Genomic DNA, 17,793 nt, shown 5'->3' with positions numbered 1-17,793 from the left:
TGCTACCCTGCAGAGGACACAGAAGCTGAGAAGCCAGGAACTGGCAAGCTACCTGCGCACCAAGGAACCCAGGCAGTATGCAAGTTGTGCTGGTATCTTTGTTTAAAAAAAAAGGAGCAGGTCAGTGTATGCCTGGAAAAGGAACCCAGAGGAAACTCTGTTCAAAAATCAAGCTGCTGTTCTGCATAAAAATCCACAGTGTGATGGCAAATAGGAGAAAAAAAGGTGCAAGAAATGTAATGGATCTTGCAGGTAGCAAAAGCCATTCTCTCTACCAGTTATTTGCATAAGCATTCATGACAAAATTTTCACAGATCAAGCTTTAGGTGTTTATGATTTCATTACATTATAGGCAGACAATGTCTAACCCCTGCCTCTTAATACATTTACTCTTGATACTCTTAATGTCTAAACAATACCATTTTAATCCCATTTCAGTTGTGGAAAACTTTTAACAAGGTCACATAAATGAAATCGGAGGTCTGCACAAATTCCTGCAAATATGAGAAGTGACTGGCTGGGGGAAATAAAAAAAAAACCCAACACACACCAAACAACAAAAACAAACAAACAAAAAACCTAACCCCCTATTCGAATAGAAGAAATGGATAAAAAAATATTCTGGTGCCTCATGACTACTATAAAAGTATCAAACTATGACAGTTTGATAGCTGGCACAAGACTTGTTAATTTACAAAATTATGAAAGTATCTTATGATGATGATCCTTAATGTAACAGTACGTAATCACATGATTATAAAATAAATGAAGGAGGGAAGACCTCACTCCAAGCACTCTAGCATTCAGAGTGCTGAAGTAAAAATATTAGCAGTTTAAGGCAGTCCTTAGAATTTAACAGCTTTTAATTTTATGAGTCCTCTTTACTAAAGAGGACTGTGGTATCAATACAATCAGTACAAAAGATAAGCCTATCTCATTTTTTCAATGGAAAAAGACATGAGAAAATATAACTGTTTAAATCGTAGCAATTGCCATAATGGAAAAATTCAGATGCCTCCTGTTCTGCATGCCTCTTCCCAAAGCACTTTTTGGCACCGTATTGGTAATATTATTTGTATGAAAATCTAGTTGGAGGAAACATAGAAAAGAATTGCTCAGAACTTGCTGTATTCTCTGCTATGAATCACATGCTGGCACTAAGTCTTTTATGACAGGCTTTATATTTCCAGAAGTGCAAGGGTAACCATAACATCTGCATTCCTTCTAATGAGAAGAAGCTTGTAGATGTGCAAGGCAAGACAGGCTGCCTTGAGAAACAAATCCAGTTTCATGAGATTCTTCAACATACTTCAATTTCCCTGGGCCTTGTCCATATCCTTTAGTCTCCAACTTCCTGTAAAAGTTCCTCAGCTTGGCTTCAAAATCTCTTTTGTAAGGAGCTGGAGCTCGGGCATTGGCACGCTGAGTACCTGCAGGAAGCAATAAGCAAAGAATAAGCTGTAGCGATGCGAACTGACTAGTGTCCCATCCCCTACTGAAAACACTCCTTAATAGCAAAAGACATTGTATGTGTTTGGTTTATTCGCCTTTAGAAAGAAAGTAAAAGCCACATATCTTCAAATCTGCTCTGCATCCAAGACTTCTTGCTTGCTCATTTCCAATATTATCATCTTTATAAAGTAAAGCCTTAAGAGCAAACCCAGGTCAATGCAAAAGATTGATTAAAAAAACAGCACGATAAACTGGAAAGATTTAACTTGTTTGTCAAGTACAATTTACGTCTAACCTTTAAAATAGCTTATGCAATAAATGTTCTGCTCTGGCCTGGTTTTAATATTATCAGGAAAAACAAGACCTCAGAAATGAAGCATAAACAGACTGTACTCTGCTATGCCCCTGTCGAACACATCAAACTGAAGAAGGAAGACTTCTGGAAATTCCCTAGTAGAAGTTTTTCCCTGGGGCAGCACAAGGAAGAGCAGTATTGGAAGAACTGAAACACTACCAAATTTAAGTTTGTGAAACTTTTCACATGTGACTGCAGGAACACATACGATGGTCATCTAAGCGATTTTATTTTTGAAAAAGTGTTTTTGAGGGTCAATTTCTTAAAAGCAGGGAGAGCTGAGATCTGTATGCAAAAAATGCCATATGCCCCACATCTGCATGTACAAGTCTACTATATTACAAACCAGGTGTTTAGTCTGATCTATTCTGAATATCACAACCATTAGAACCTCCACTGCCTCCCTGGATAAATTACTTCAATTGATTTGAGTGCAAGATAGTGTGCCAAAGAGGCAGTTATCCTAACCCTTTTACATTCATCTTCTCACCCTTAGTTTTTATAACATTAAATTCCTCCCCTTGTGGCTGTGTAGACATTCCCCACAAAAAAACTCAAGAGGATGTTTAAAATTTCTCATGCTCTACAGTATACATAGGTTGCCAACTACTGATCTGCAACTGGTGGTCATCTAACAGGCCCATAATGCACTGGAAATACAAATGAACAGTTCAGAAGCATGTATATGTAGACTTCTGTCTTTTAAGTGATGGTCAGTTCCTTAGGAGAGTTTTCTTTTGGCTCCCTGTATGAAACTGAGCCAATACAGAAACATTTATTGCTACTATGGGTGAAGGCATGAGAACGTAACATTTCAGGTTATGAATGAGAGAGAATGTGTATCTGTTCAGCCTGGGGGCAGAGACCAGGGGAAAAGAGAGCAGCTTGCTTAGCCACAAAGCATATGGGTCTGATGGAAAAGGTGACGAGCACATCCTGCGGAAGTGGCTGCTGGAAGAAACTGCAGAGTCGGTTCTCTGCAGAAATCGGAGAGAACAAGCAAGATCAGTATTAACACTGAATGCCATTTACAGGTCTTTAAAAGACCTGTCTGACCAGAAAGACACTTGCCACTTGTTCCAGGCTTAAAGTGATGTGTGGGAAGAATAGAAAGTGTCAGGGAATCCTCAGTGGTCCAACAGGAACATGCAGGACCCCTCTGGAAAAACAAATCATGGCCACTGTTTAATCTATAGTGGTGATCCTCTTTTACTGAGAGTACCAAGGGCTTCTAATGGTACACTCAGCTTAATTCTGTAGAAAACTTACAGAAACTTGAAACTGTAAACAGCCTTTTAATTATTGGCCTTTCCCCCCTACTTTGTTTATTTTGCTTTGGGTAAAGTAGGTACAAAAATGCAGTCACCAAAAAAAAAAACGCAACAAAAGCATACTTTAACCTTAACCCCTGAAAGGAAGTTTTTGCTGAGAGATACCACAGAACATGAGTATGGTAACGCATTACTTCACAGTTCAGAAATCAGCAGTATATTATTCTCTCAGCACATGACAAGTCCTCATTGCAAATCAGATACATATGCCAAGAAATTCCTGGGCAATTATAGTGATTACTTCCGCCTTGGGAACAAAAGATGTTAATGGAAGAGCTAAAAAACGCCAGTGATGTGATAATCAAATTTGATTTTTCAAAGAGGTTATATTCTAAAGCAGATATAAAGAGAAGCTTCATGACTATTCCTCTTTCCCAAAAGAGAAAGTACAACCGACTGTGACTGATCTGAACAATGGATCCTTAACACACAACCTCATGCAGTGCAGCACAGCCAGTTCAGGCTGATGAAAGAAAACAGAGCCTCCATAGAAAATGGGGTATTTACAATTTCTCATCAAAAAAGTCATTTGTGCACCAACACAAACATGCATACTTGCAGACTGACAGGGAGATTCAATGGTCTCTCTATAATCTTCTATGAAATAGAATAGACATTACAATTTTAATGAGAACAGGACTAAAACCATCACTGTTCATCCCTTACTGTGTGTTACTTTGAGGCATAGATGAGAATATCACATGTTAAAGATTGAATGCATTTTAAAATTACTCTGTTGGAGTGAAGCCCTGCCCAGCATGCTCTGGTGCATGTACCAGTAATGAGGAAATTATAATTCTGAAAGCCAAAACTGGTTTTAGCCATAAAAAACTGCCGGGTTTGAAGTTGGAAATAAGATGCAAACATGCAGATTTAATTCTTCCTTTCTTTTCAAAGGGAAACAGTTGTATCAAAACCAGATATGTATCCAAAACATCAATACATATAAATATTATATTTTGCTGCTTTTCAGAATGCCCGAAGATCATTAAGGTCACAGGACAGTTTCTACGAGTAAGTCCTACGGAAGTCCCATGGCCAACTAGAAGGAAAAGCTACGACTCAGGACATGTTTGTGAATGGTTTTAATCTGGTTTCTTGAAAAAGTAAAGCTTTTTAGGAATATGGACTGGAAAATGCCCATGAAAATCAAAGTACTTTTTCTGATAAAATTTTCTTATTGTATGGAACAACCTACAGTTGCTTACAGCCCAAAGGTTCTCTATTTATCTATACTTTTGTTCTCAAATTTATAGAAATAGAACATTGACATCTATAAACTTAAAAATGCTGTACTTAGCCTTGGAGGTCAAATAGAACTTGTCGTATTTGAAATAATTTAATTCTGATCCACAACTTAGTTAATATGTGAAATATCAATTTCTTTCCATTCTGATGTGTATTTCCAGACAGCTGTAATATGCTATCTTTTGAACTCACGTTAAAGGACAACAATTTAACTTTACATAAAATTGCAACTCGTTGCCCCACAGCCCCACTAATACTGGCATTTTAATGTACAATTATTAAATCTCATATTTTTAATTCTCTAGGCATCAGGATCCTGGCATGAGTACTCGCTTAGTTGTTTCACATCAGTGAAAAACAAGTTTGCATATTTTACAAGTCAGAACAAAATCACAACCTCTGCAGTAATATATACCAATCTTTTCTACTGGCGAAACATCTTGTGAGCCCAAGGCAAAAGTGCAGTTTGACAGTCAAATGCAATCACACTTGTTGACTTTGCTCAAAAATAGGACTTGCTGGAGCAACAGAACTTGGATCTTCAGAAAGGTGGAAAGTCATTACATGCAGCATACTGTAAACTAAATTACGGGACTGGCTGTGCTGCAGTATCTTACAGATACCATCATAACAAAAGTACTGCAGTGACAAGCTCACTGACCACTTAGAAGGTGCTTCAGCTCATGTAACTTTACCCACCTAAAAGCTAGGTACTGCAAAGGGGAATAGGTTATGGTTTCCAAATAGTAGGTTCTTGGCTTTAGGCTGCTGTGAATTTAAATTTGGAAAGCAAACAAAAAAATTAGAGTCAAACAATTTTTCTATTGTTTCTGCTCTCCAACTTCTGGGAAGACAGCAGAAGCGTGTTACTCACTTTACTGATCTGCTACTGATCCTTACCAGCCCTCACAGAAGCTGTGCCTGAGCCACTAACCTGGAGAGTTCTGAGGTGAAGACACCGGTGAGCCTCTTGGGGACTGGCAATAACTAGGATGAAGTAAGGCATGTGGCGGCACATATGACATTATCTCCTCCTCAAACAAGCTGTAAAAAGGAGCAAATAAGAAATAACATGTTTATTTTTATTAGTGGCATTTTTCACTTTCTAGGAATAAATATCTAGTTACTAACCTGCCTTCTTCGGTAGTTGCTTGCCTGTTTCTACTATGACTGCTACAAAATATTGTACTGTCATTCCCTCAATCAGGTCACGGAAGTACTGGAAAGGAGTAATTGCTATCTTTGTAGGACATCGCTATACATAATATGGTATTTGTTTTCAAGGTTAAAATATAGTTAATCAGCCTTTAAAATTTGCCTTTTTTTTCTTTTTTTTTCTTCTATCCTAGAAAAAGATCTGCAATACTGCACAAAGACCAGGAACAGAGACAAAGATTCTAGGGCTCCAGGATTAAGAATCACATCTGAACTTGTTGAGCATATTGAACAGTAAGCTTGTTGGCATAAGTTATTTCTTCATTTTATCTTTAATGCTAACACTGTTGTTGAAACAGGTATCACATCTAATCTGTTCAGGCTGAGTTATTCAATGCCTCATCTATTATTGCTACACAACTCTTAAGAGAAAAACAGTAAACATTTTGCAGCCTAATCACTGTGTCTGTGTACATAGAGCCTGTATATATATATATATATATTAAAATTTCAGCCTTTTCCCAAAACTGGCACAAGCAAGTCCAAAGAGAGACAGAATATCTAATATCAGAATGTATCTGATATCAAAGCCTATGTGGGATGTTAAACACAACACAGATAAGAATAAACTGTTGAGATAATATGTAAAATTTATTTTAGAAAATTGAGTTACAGAAAGAATCACAAGACAATATTTTACTATAGAGCTCAACTAATGAAAGCCATGTTCAAATAAAAGATGTTTCTTACTAAGTTTGTTCACCGAACAAATACCTATAAAAATCTTTTGCATTAGATTTATTTTTTTTAATAGGTATTTTCTGGCAGTTTTTTTTTACATTTGTGACCATGCGTTGTTTTCCTCCAAGTTACATTTTCCTGCTGAAAATGTGATAAAATATAAATGACTGTTTCAATCTTGTATTAAATTAAGACTTAAAATGATGATTTGTTTTTTATACCAAACAACGTTTAGAAGAAACTGAAAAATACTTTCTTCTTAACACTTGAAGCATAACCTAATGCCATTCTCTAGAGTATTTTTTAAAGTAAGACACACTGTGCCTCCTTCAGTCCCTAAACACATAGGGGTTAGTTTGTTTTTAGTTAGCTGCAACTTAATATTTACTGAAGCATGTGAAAAAACGTACAGTGTTCCCAAGCAATAAAGCATCAGAAATAGTGATTCCTCCCAGTTATTGCTAGAGTGCTTTACGGGAAAATTATATCATTCCCCACTAACTGAAGAAACAGAGGCATGGAAATGGGTACAGTCTTCTCCCGTGTCATCCAACCAGGTAAGCTAGATACAGAACCCAGGTTTCCAGAGCCCCAGGAAGACTGAGTCATCATGATTACAGTCCAGCTTTTTCAGGGTTTCACAGAGAAGGATCAGGATGACACCCTACTGGAAGATACTGTTAAAAGTAAAAATCCACTGGGACTAAATAACGGTAAGAAAAGAAATTTCATCGTCTCAGTACACCACTACTTTAATGTAACCCACCTTTCATTTTACACCAGTATTTACGCACAATAAGCTCATAATAACTTAGTCCAGTCTTGAGGTATAACTCCCAACAGTTTAAGAAACTGACGCACAGATAACATTTTATCAATAATATGTCCTGAGGGCAATGCTACTATTAGATTATTAATAAAATGGGAAGAAAATCCTCAAGCAAAGCTTTTGACTTAGATATTTTGGGAGGATAAAGTAGATTAAGAGAAATAAAATCTAAATAATATGATAAAGTTATTCTAGGGAAGCACTGGCTACTGATTTTCCCTTAAAAATTAGTTATACTGACGATTGCTTTTCTACAAAAGAAAGACTGCAATCAAAATTTTCAATTTGCTTTATTTCCACTGTAAGAATTATTTGCAGTTTTTGCTGCTAAGAGAACACTAGACAGAATAAACAAATAAATAATAATAAAAACAAATAGCCGAAGCCTGATTTTTCCATATAAAACCTGTGTCGTCTCCATGCGTTATATATCAAAACAAAAATCCTAGAAGGTTTTTAAAGAAACTATACTTTCACTTTAAAAAAGCTTCAGCATGGCTTTAAAATGAGATTTTTATAGCTGTAAATAAGTCGGGGATTTAGGGACCAGAAAGGATTATCATTATGCAACCTGGCCTCAAAATACTACTAGTAATGCCAATCCTATTTCACTAGATTCAATTTTAAATGTACTCGTGAATTTCTTGGTGCATTTTTACAAAGGATGAGAATACACCTGAAGAAACAAGGGTTTAATTCTAGCAAAAGAATCTTCCTGATTTTTTTAGTTAATTGCTTCAATGAAAAATATTAAAGCAGGTTCCCATTTCTTGAACTCTGTAATGTCATTTCCTTTATTAAAGAGGACAATGCTTGACAGCATAGTGAAGAGGCAGAAAGATATTAAGTAATAAAAACATATCTAAGGTACGAATGTTCACAATTATGGATTTCCCAAACCACAGAACTAAACAGATTCATTCTTGAAGCAGCAGAAGGTATATTCTTACAAATAGCTCTAAACTGTACCATCTATCTAAATGTCAGCACTCAATGCAACAGGACAAAAAAGGTGGTCTGGACAAAGCCATATAAATCACAAGCACAGTGCTCTTGCACTTGCCTTTCCTCAGACAGAATATCACGCTCCATCATTGTTATGAAAAAATGTGACCTCCAAACTAGGAACTACTATCTAGAAGCTGATAAAAATAAAAATTCTGACCCTGGAGTTGTAGCTCTCCCAGCTGCAAGTCCAAGTACTGAAGGGGAAATGATTAGTTCACTAAATCAGCACATACTACTCACTGAAAGGCTCCTCAGCAGCTGCCACAGCATATTCCATACATGCATCGAAAGCAGCAGTGCCTACCTGAGTAACATGACAAGGTCTGCATCACTGGATAAACGCACCAACCCAGGTGTTCCCTCTGTCCGGATGAACTGGATCTTCTCCCTGTGTAAGCAAAAAAGAGACTTCTGAAATATCTTTTGTAAACAAGGCACCAATGTACACCACAGCAACAAGAAAATGTACAGGGTATTTCATAAAAACCTCTGGGTTATGCTTCTGCATTTCAGACACCATTTTTTCCCCGCCACACCATGTCCATGTGAGCAGCAATACATTACATCCAAAAAGCTGATTCATTCTGAAGAATGATTCTCCTGTTGCCCTCACCTCTTCAATGCTCAGGCCACTTCAGGTAGTACAGCCATCCAATCAGTAAAAATAATAACATAAACAGTAAAATCAATCCTTCAAGTTCATGCTAGCTGTGCCCCTGAATTCAAAGTAGGAGGCTGAGCCCTGCAGAAGGACGTTACTATTCTGACAGTGAATTGTTTGAAGAGGTACTGTCTTATTTTGAACCTTTGCACAAATGCAAACCATACATTACAATGCATGCTTGTGATTTTAAAAGTGGGGGTTTAGTAGCACACTGCATTTAAGAGATCTTCCAGAAAAAAACCTGTACTCTTTCTCCACTTCTGTCTCACCCAAGTACACACCCTTCCTCCCAGACCCAGTTTGGTCACTATTGTGGAATCTGTGCATCCTAAACTCTGAGCATAGTAACACACAGATATTTAGGACCTATATTGAATATAATTCCTTTGCTGATTCTTTTTCTTTTTCTCTGTAGATTTTTTTCCTGCATTCTGAAGTGAAATTACATCCCTTTTATTTTCTATCAGTACAAGGTATATGACGATACAATAGAGATAAATTCTAATTTGGCTTTACTATTCAGGAGGAAAAGAAAACAAAAACCATATCCATACAGTAAAAACTGTCCTGATTCCAAAGGAGAAAAACCCCAAACAAACAGAAAAGTTAAAGAACTCCACAGAAGAACAGCAGCACTGGCTCAGCTCAGAGGTCTATCTACCCCACTGTCCTATTACCAACAGTGACAAGAAGGTCAAAAACGATCTGTGCAACCAACAGTGTAACAAGGCTGCTGGCAGCTGCACACAGTTTAAGCTGCAACATGAATTTCTGAAACACATGATTCCATGCACAGCAGTTTCAACAAAAGGATCAAACCAATTCTTGCCATCTGTCTCTAAAATCACAGTTCATAAAGCCTTCTCAAACAGTGGACCTAATATATAATTCCCTGGTAACTTCCACTGCATTTACAGCATATTCAGGGGTGAAAAATGGGCACAGCCAGGCTGTGCCCAGAGCCCCCCAGTCCCTGCTTGCCAGGGTGGCAGCTGTGGCTGTAGCAGGAGTGTGTAATTCATTGTTTCTCTATGAAGAGAGGTACTGAAAGTCAAGCACCTGCTTTGTTGCAACCACAGTATTGACCAGTCAAGACTGAAGTTCAGCCTGGAAGCCCCGTAGTTCCATTAGGACAGAGCTGAGTCAAAGACAACACGCGCTGCCCACCTGTGAGCGTGGCCCTTGGGTGCCCAGGGCAGGCACGTCTGGACACTTCCAGAGCCTGCTAGAATTTACATCAGTGCCCCAACAGCAAGGTTTGAGGAAATAAATGGTGGATTACAAAATATATCTTAGCATTTAGTTGGCAGCAACACCAGGGACGAGAAGGATGTTTTCTGGGTTAACTAATACATGCAGTCCTCCAAATTAAAGTAATCCATGACTTCTTGGGGTTACCAATGAGAGCTGTGATTGCAATTACAGTTTTTTAAATATATGCCTTTTACCTTCTGTTAAGATATAAATTATGTTTAATGTATAATAGGTGCTTTTGCCTGAAGCATTTTACATTATTTAACAGCCTCTCAGTTTTACTTGTGGTGGCTTGCAATGAGATTTGATCCTGGCTACATGCCTAATAATAGTATGATAAATGCAATGTTCTCATTCCACCATAAAACTTCTGAAGAACAATCGCCTACCTGTAGTATACTTTCATTGTGTCTTTTAATAGACCCTCAACTTCTTATCACATCTCTTCATTCTTTTTAGGAATGAGAAATTATTTTAGACAGAAAATGTAAGAAATATTTTCAAATTATCTGTCCTCTTCCACTGGCCACATACTGATTTTTCTCCTCACCTATGTAATAATTATAATAGAAATAATAATATTTAATATCATCATCATTCTACCTCAATTGCACTAAGGTCCTCAAAGAAACAGATTACTGACAGCTGTATTGATCACTACACTAAAAAAACAAATGACTAGAATTCATAGTGTGGGATTTCACTTAGGTCTTAATTCATCAAGCATGACAGCAATGTCATTGACTGGAGTTGCTTAGTCTCACAATTTGTCAAATAGACATGGATTCCAATAACTTGCTAAATCAGGGTCTTAAAAGACTAACTAGGAAAAACAAAGCCGGGATCTTTATAAAAATGTAAGAAATGTTACTAAATCATCAGCTCTAGAAGAATATAGGAGAGGTATAATGGAAGATACTTCACCTTAATCAAATAGAATAACTCTGAAGATTAAGACTAGAATGGAACCATTTGGTTTAACAGAATGGCTTCTCTTACCAAGCCTACTTAATATAAAATAAAACTATGTTCATTAAAATCCTCAGTCGTTCTGCTAAAGCAAGGAAGAAAGACATAGATCTTCAGTCTATTTACAAAGTAAGCATACAGAAGGATATACAGTCTCAAGTAAATGAAGACTTATAGAAACCAGTGTCTTTTATCCTTTGATCTTCCATTTTTAATCTGAAAACTGTTTTTCTTTCTTGAGAAGGGCTCAGTTGGGTGGCAAATTATGATTCTGTAATCAGGAAGCAAGGTTCTACAAGAAGCAGAATCTGATAATACCAACAAGTCTTTTAAACAGTCTGAACTGAACACACACAAAACGTCGGAAGACAGTGACACTCTGATCGCTATCACAGTAAAGGAAGCCAAGCACCCCAGGGAAAGGAAAAGGGAGTAATAAAACTACTAATAATCAGAAATTGTTTGTATACTCTTTCTCAATAGATTAGTTAGCTCACATTTCAAACCACGCCTGGTGGGACAAACTTGCCTGTAGTGATATGGGTGCAACATACTTTGAGAGGCTGAGAACTGTAGATTTTTATTTTCCTCTTTATCTCTGTATTTTCTAGCGAACACATATTCTGCTAGTGCGCCATTTCAGGTTGGTCAGACACGATTTATTTAGAGGGTAAAATAAATCTTTAACATAGAAGCCTCATCACAAAACTTATTAGAGCATGATGCTTTGGGAAACTGCGTAACAGGGCAGCTTGCTGAATTTTGGTGACTTGAAGAACATGGAGGAAAAGGGATCTATAAGTAACACTATGAGACTGGGAAAAAAAAAAAGAAAATCAGTGCTGGCTGCTGTGCCAGCCAGTGTGGATAGGCACCTGGAACACTGAACAGTGCATTGGCAGCTCTCTGCACAGGACAGACCTCGACCATCAAACCAGCATTTTTTAAATTTAGTGTCCAAGAAGAATAGATAGTCATTTGAGCCCTAGTCACTAATATCCAAGTTGTTAGTTATTCCATCTTTTACACCCAAGTACAAGAACTAACGTGCCTTTGTGCAGGATATGCTTTAAGAGGGATCTTGCTACTTTCTGAATTTCACTTTTTATTATTCCTAGTCTAACCTTGTAAGAGTTATAACAACTCTCAACATAACAAAGATCATCCTTCATCAGATCTCACTGGACTAGGCAAAAACCTGTAGATACCCATTTTTTAAATTTTGGAGAAACACTAAAAAATCTGATTGATCTAAGGTTACCTCCCAAGGTCATTAGGTCAGGAAAGCCTTTCTGTAAATGCGCATTGAGAAGATAAGGACAGAACCAAATGCCGTTCTACTTCACAGTCCCAGCTGTACACATACTCAAATGAATGGGCACATTTGCTGTGCCATCCAGCTGTCTTGGCACATTTTGAAGACATCAGCAAATCTCTTATGCCAGTTGCTCCAACAGTTTTATTGTAGGTACCTTTATTTGGTAATAACATGTTACCTCTGTTCTTGTAAACCTTATTTCAGGGAGTTACATAGAAAAACAGTAAAGAACTACTTCCCACAGCTTTATGAATATGTTTGAATAGGCCAAAAGTCTACAATCTGTTATGTTCCACTGCTAATTTTAATGGAATAAACTAATTGTAATTAGCATTTTGTATTGAAATGGGAATAGCAGAGTTCACTAATTTTACTACCTGAGTGAATGATTCCTGGTAAGTTCTGGCTGACGCTCTTGTAGAATTTCGAAGATATTGGGCTGCCGCAAAAACGCAACAATCTTGTCATTGTAAGCTGAAAACATCAACAAAAATATCATGCTGAAACAAGTAGATACTAAGAGACAGGACTGCATTCCTCCTGAGTTTTGAACAATAATGACAGCAGACTTCACCTTTACAGTTTTAAGTTTAGTGGTACTGTGTTAATACACTTTCCTGTAAGGCTACCAATTCTACTACCACTTCCATTTAGGGAATACTCTTCCTGATTATGAACCAAATCTGATTGTGACATGTCCTTCCCACTGTTAACAGTTCTAATTTTGTTAGCAATTTCTATTGTATTTTATCACTCATGCTCTTAGCTAAGGTCGAACTCAGAAATTCATTGCTTGAATAAAATTGCAGGGACCTTGGTTTTCACGGCACAGAAATCCATTCTCAAATATTAAGCAGTCATTGGAAACACCCATATCAAATCCTCACTAACTGCTGAGCCGGCAGTGTATGCACACCATGTCCATGGCAAGGGGAAGGATTTAAATTAGCAGAGATTTTCAAGTAAACATGCCATAGTACAAAGAGCCAGTTATAGTCAATCGGATTAATTTATCTTGATTTAGCACAATGTGACAGCTGTTAGATTCAATAAGCTAAATTCTGTTCTTGGTGGCACAGAAGTCAGTAACTTTGTGTGTATGTAACTGAGAACAGAAGTTAAGCTAATGACTAATTCCAAGCTGATTAACACTTTCTGGAATCCTGCCAAAATGCCCAGAAGTTGTAAAAAAATCATCACTGGAAATACATGGAGATCAATTAGGACACAACTTGGCTCACTGGCTTCGACTCTTCCCGTCACTGCTTCAAGTAAGCAAGCAAGGAAGGTAGAGGTTTTACATCGGTTATTTGGTTCTGCACAGGCACTTCCCAGTATTATTCCTGCAGGTTGTAACTGAACAATTGGGAAGTGCTGGGACAGAAGTTATCACAACAAATTATAACTTCCACACACACCCCTCCCCCAGTCAAATGAAAAAGCCAGCAGCACACGCTGACATGACACACACAGTCATGGAGAACAATTCTGAAAAGAGGCCGTATGCTGACATACCCACTGGAACCACATCCTGGTACTGAGCTCTGCTGACTGTATTAAATGTGCTAGATGGCCTTGGCAAAACTGGTGGTCCTGAATGACGGGAGTCCTCTCCGACCTGAAAACGTGCAAGTAACCACCATGAGTGTCTCTGTGACAGCATATGTACTCAGGTACATAAAAGCGAGAACTTAGATGGCTTAAAACTAAGTATGTACATGAACACTTTGCTTAATCGCTATCCCCAGTAACCAGTGCAGCAGGAATCAGCTGTGTTGTGGGACAGTTATTAGTAAAACATTATTTAGCAAACTGTGCCTATTAATATGAAGAATCAAAACAGATTGAAAGTTTATTGCTGTTTTTAAATAATAGTCCCATTCTGAAAAGGGACTAAAAATTCAAACTGGGATTCCGTCAGAGGGTCTTTTGTACTTCATAGAGATCTTTATCCATATCAAAGGTTCTGAAAATCAAATTGTGCTCCTTCATTAGTACCTCTGTTACCTCTGTGCATGAATGGAGTTTCACTCAATTTGAACAGGAAACAAGTCTGTGGCTGAAGCAGGAGGATAAGGAGTGAGTTCACATTCAGGCAAATCAAATGAGTCCAAAACTGGTAAAAATATGTTTTCTAGAATTCTACAGTAAAACTGTTTGATTTTTTTGTGTTCACCTTCTGGTATTAAAGAAAATGTTTCATATGAACATTTTTTAGGGTAAAACCACAACGTAAAATTGTTCCTGAAAGCATCTGTGATATCAGGGCAACTTCTGCAGTTTTCTGTGTGCTGAGGCTTCTCAGTCTGAGAATGCAGTCACTTCTACAGTGTCAGTATTTTGTATTTAATCTATATAAAGCATTTTGTTCAACCTCTTTTTCATCCTACTAGACCTTTATGTTCACTTCTCAGTTCCTCTGCCTCCATGTAATGGTTAACATTTGAACTACATTTCCAAGCTTCAAAGAGCTCCGAAACATCTAACTGCAAAAGATTAAATAATCACAAAGGTTGCTTTTAAATGCAGTCTCTGAAATCACGAAGAAGCAAAAATCCTGAGGTATCTCCCAAGATCGTTGTGCTCCCTGATGACAGTCTCTCAGGAAAACGCAAAACTATTTCCTGTAGGCATTGTGCTGGAAAAGGAATGCCTTATTATTAGCTCCAGCTTCATGCTGCAGTTCAGCTTTAGCTAAAAAGGCATTCCTTACCCCGGTTAGTGTTTGCTTTAGAGCATCTCCCTGTAAAAACTGGGTCAGTGGCTTCAAAACATCAAAGTTTGTGGCAAGGCAAATCCAAAGAAAGTATTTTGAGAATTTTTTTCATTAAGTATTCATCTCTTGCAATAATGTATAGTTCCTTGATGCAAAATAGGAAGAACAGCTGCAAATACGCAATACTTAAGTCATAAGCGCAGAAGTAAAAGTGGTGTTCAGATCCATACATGTGCATATAAATGAACATCATTACATCATTAATCCCAGAATGGGAACACCATACTGAATTGCTATGTGTAAGACTCCTATCTGGAATGATACTTCAAGTTACAGTTGTAACAATATCAAGGAAACACTTCTAAAATTGCATGTAGAAACATGGTTTAAGGAATTTCATGGCTCTAGATGGAGTGGGAAATTTTGTGAGATAAGCAACGCTGTGTACATGCAATACATATGATGACTTCCTGCAGGATAAACTACACTTATTTTGCAGTATTGACAACTTCAGCAGCACAGTTGACATGAATCTCTCTGTTTTAAGTGCAGGGCTTCTGGACACTGCTTAAAGAAAGATAATTTCAGTGCATATTTGGTAAAGAAGAAAAAATTTATTTCTGCTCTGTTAAAAATCAGTCACAACAGAAATACTTACTTTACCTTATAAAAGATTGAAATAGCAATATGAAGACACTTCTAGCTTCCTCGCCCTCTGTAAGATGACATTGCCTAAATCACATCACCAAATAGACCGAAAATGCTATTTAAAACCATTTGTAAAATATACCTTACACTGGAGGTGGAAGGTATCGTGGGTGACTAAACCATGTTCACACAGGATGTGACAAGATATGCAGCCAGTGCTACAGCACTCACTTGCTGCAGCTAAGTGGAAACCCTGTTAGAGAAGTGGCAGAGAAGATTCATGCCTGCTCTGAAACAGACCTCTGGCAGAACTTCCTCTGCCACAAGGCTGAGCTATAAAAAGGATAAATCGAGCATTTCTCTTGCCATTCTAAATTGTATTATCTTTAATTCCTGGCATGGAATAGCTGTGCTCTGAAAGCACAACTTACATCTAACAGTATGGAAGTTAAATAAAGTACAACTGAAGTCTAAGTCATTGTACACACACTTGCTCGCAAGTAAAAAGAAGTTACAACAACAATATGAAGACTGCTAGTGAAAATGGTCCACAGTGACATATCAACAAAATAGCGTTTCCCATGTATACCTGTTTAGAAAGCAGAGGCATATATATGTAAACATATATATGAAAGAAAATATAGAAGAGAGAGAATACATTGAAGATATAGAAATAGAGAAGTACATATGCAAATGAATATAACAGTCTGATAAGCCTGTATGTTAAGATTTGTTAATAATTATTCAGAAAGTTGCACACAGGCACTTCCCCCCCACCCCAACCCCTTATTCGCTGAGTTATATCCACATACTTGGCAGACACCATGCTAGACAACAATACATATTTTGACAGCGAAAGGCAAGATATAGATACTTGTAATCTGTAATCAGATGCTCTCCTGTGGTTAAATGGGGTTACTGCAAATTAAAAGTAAGAGAAACTCGTGTCTGATACCCCTCCTCTGAAACCATACATTTCAAAAGTAACAACGGCTAGCCAATAAAATAGTAAATATTTACAGACATGTAAGGTATCCTTACAGAAGCATCATGCTCCTCACAACAATTGTGAACAGAATGATGTGAAAGAGGAGGATCCTAAAAACCCTGTGGTTCCTGAAGAGAAGGGGCAGATCCAACTTACCTCCCCAGCGCTGTGGCTGCGTTGTCTGGTTAGGTGCTGCCGATGGACTAACGCGCTAGTGGGCCTGCTACTCTGCAAGGGAAGCCGGGGGTCAATGAACGTGGTAGTGCGGGAATTGTGGTCAACAAAGAAAGCCTAGATGAGGAGAAAGAAGAAAGAATTTATAGCCAATACTTTTTTTTTTTAGTATGTCCAAGGTTAATGTCTATTGAGGATCTATGTTTCATTCACTGATGTGAGGTTTTGAAAACGCCTCCTCACATCACTGTGGCTTGCATTTCCCCTTGGCAGAAAAGGGCTAATAGTCTTCCATCTCACTGAAGGGATGAATACTTTAATGCCTTACTTCATTCATGTCTACAAAGCCCTTTGAAACTCTCATCTGACAAGCATCAGAAGTAGGAAGCTTTATTACGATTGTCAAGAAGGGAAGACTTAAATGTAATCCTAGTGTATTCTCCCTTTCATTTCCCTATAAATATCTAAAAAGATGTCATTAAGTGGCAAAACCATTCCCTTTTGTGAACTATTTCCCATATAATTATGAACACAGTTGGGTGTATATATGTCAAGTGTATGATTGCATTCTCTTGCATTCTCTGATGAACTATGATTACAGGCCAACAGGTGTTTTTGCCATCCTCTTAGTATACTTATTTTAAGTTTTCTAACCTTAAAAAAAAACAAACAAACAAAAAAAAGAGGTCAGTCAGGGACACAAAGGTGATGGCAACAAAAACATTTAAACCAGGCAACCAGTGAGAACTACCACATATTGGCCAGTCAGCCTGCTGAAAGCAAGGTCACAGGAGCGTGTAGCCTGGAAAATGAAAACTTCCTACAGTCTGTCCAATTTGAACTAAAAAAGTTTCTAAGCCCTGAAATTTAAACTTTTTCTAGACCCTGAAATCTAAACTTTTTCCAGTGTTAATGTTGCACTTGGAAACCAGCACTGTTCTAT

General features: G+C 37.7%; 1 protein-coding gene across 4 annotated transcripts in view; it reads right to left on the bottom strand.

Moving 5' to 3' along the window:
- The window catches only part of HECW2 (HECT, C2 and WW domain containing E3 ubiquitin protein ligase 2), a 178,252-nt gene that overhangs the window by 27,651 nt on the left and 132,808 nt on the right, over positions 1-17,793 (bottom strand). For all 4 annotated transcript variants that reach the window (XM_064451970.1, XM_064451969.1, XM_064451971.1 and 1 more), the window contains 6 exons: positions 16,833-16,967; positions 13,840-13,942; positions 12,702-12,798; positions 8,424-8,507; positions 5,321-5,430; positions 1,310-1,430 (listed from right to left, as the gene is read on the bottom strand). In XM_064451970.1, the coding sequence (XP_064308040.1) occupies positions 1,310-1,430; positions 5,321-5,430; positions 8,424-8,507; positions 12,702-12,798; positions 13,840-13,942; positions 16,833-16,967 (650 nt within the window). The remainder of the gene's footprint in view (positions 1-1,309; positions 1,431-5,320; positions 5,431-8,423; positions 8,508-12,701; positions 12,799-13,839; positions 13,943-16,832; positions 16,968-17,793) is intronic.

The sequence above is a fragment of the Phalacrocorax carbo genome, chromosome 5 (assembly GCF_963921805.1).
Source record: "Phalacrocorax carbo chromosome 5, bPhaCar2.1, whole genome shotgun sequence".
NCBI classification, from domain to species: domain Eukaryota; kingdom Metazoa; phylum Chordata; class Aves; order Suliformes; family Phalacrocoracidae; genus Phalacrocorax; species Phalacrocorax carbo.
Note: the sequence above shows the minus strand (reverse complement) of the source record. Positions and strands in the feature narration are given on the sequence as shown.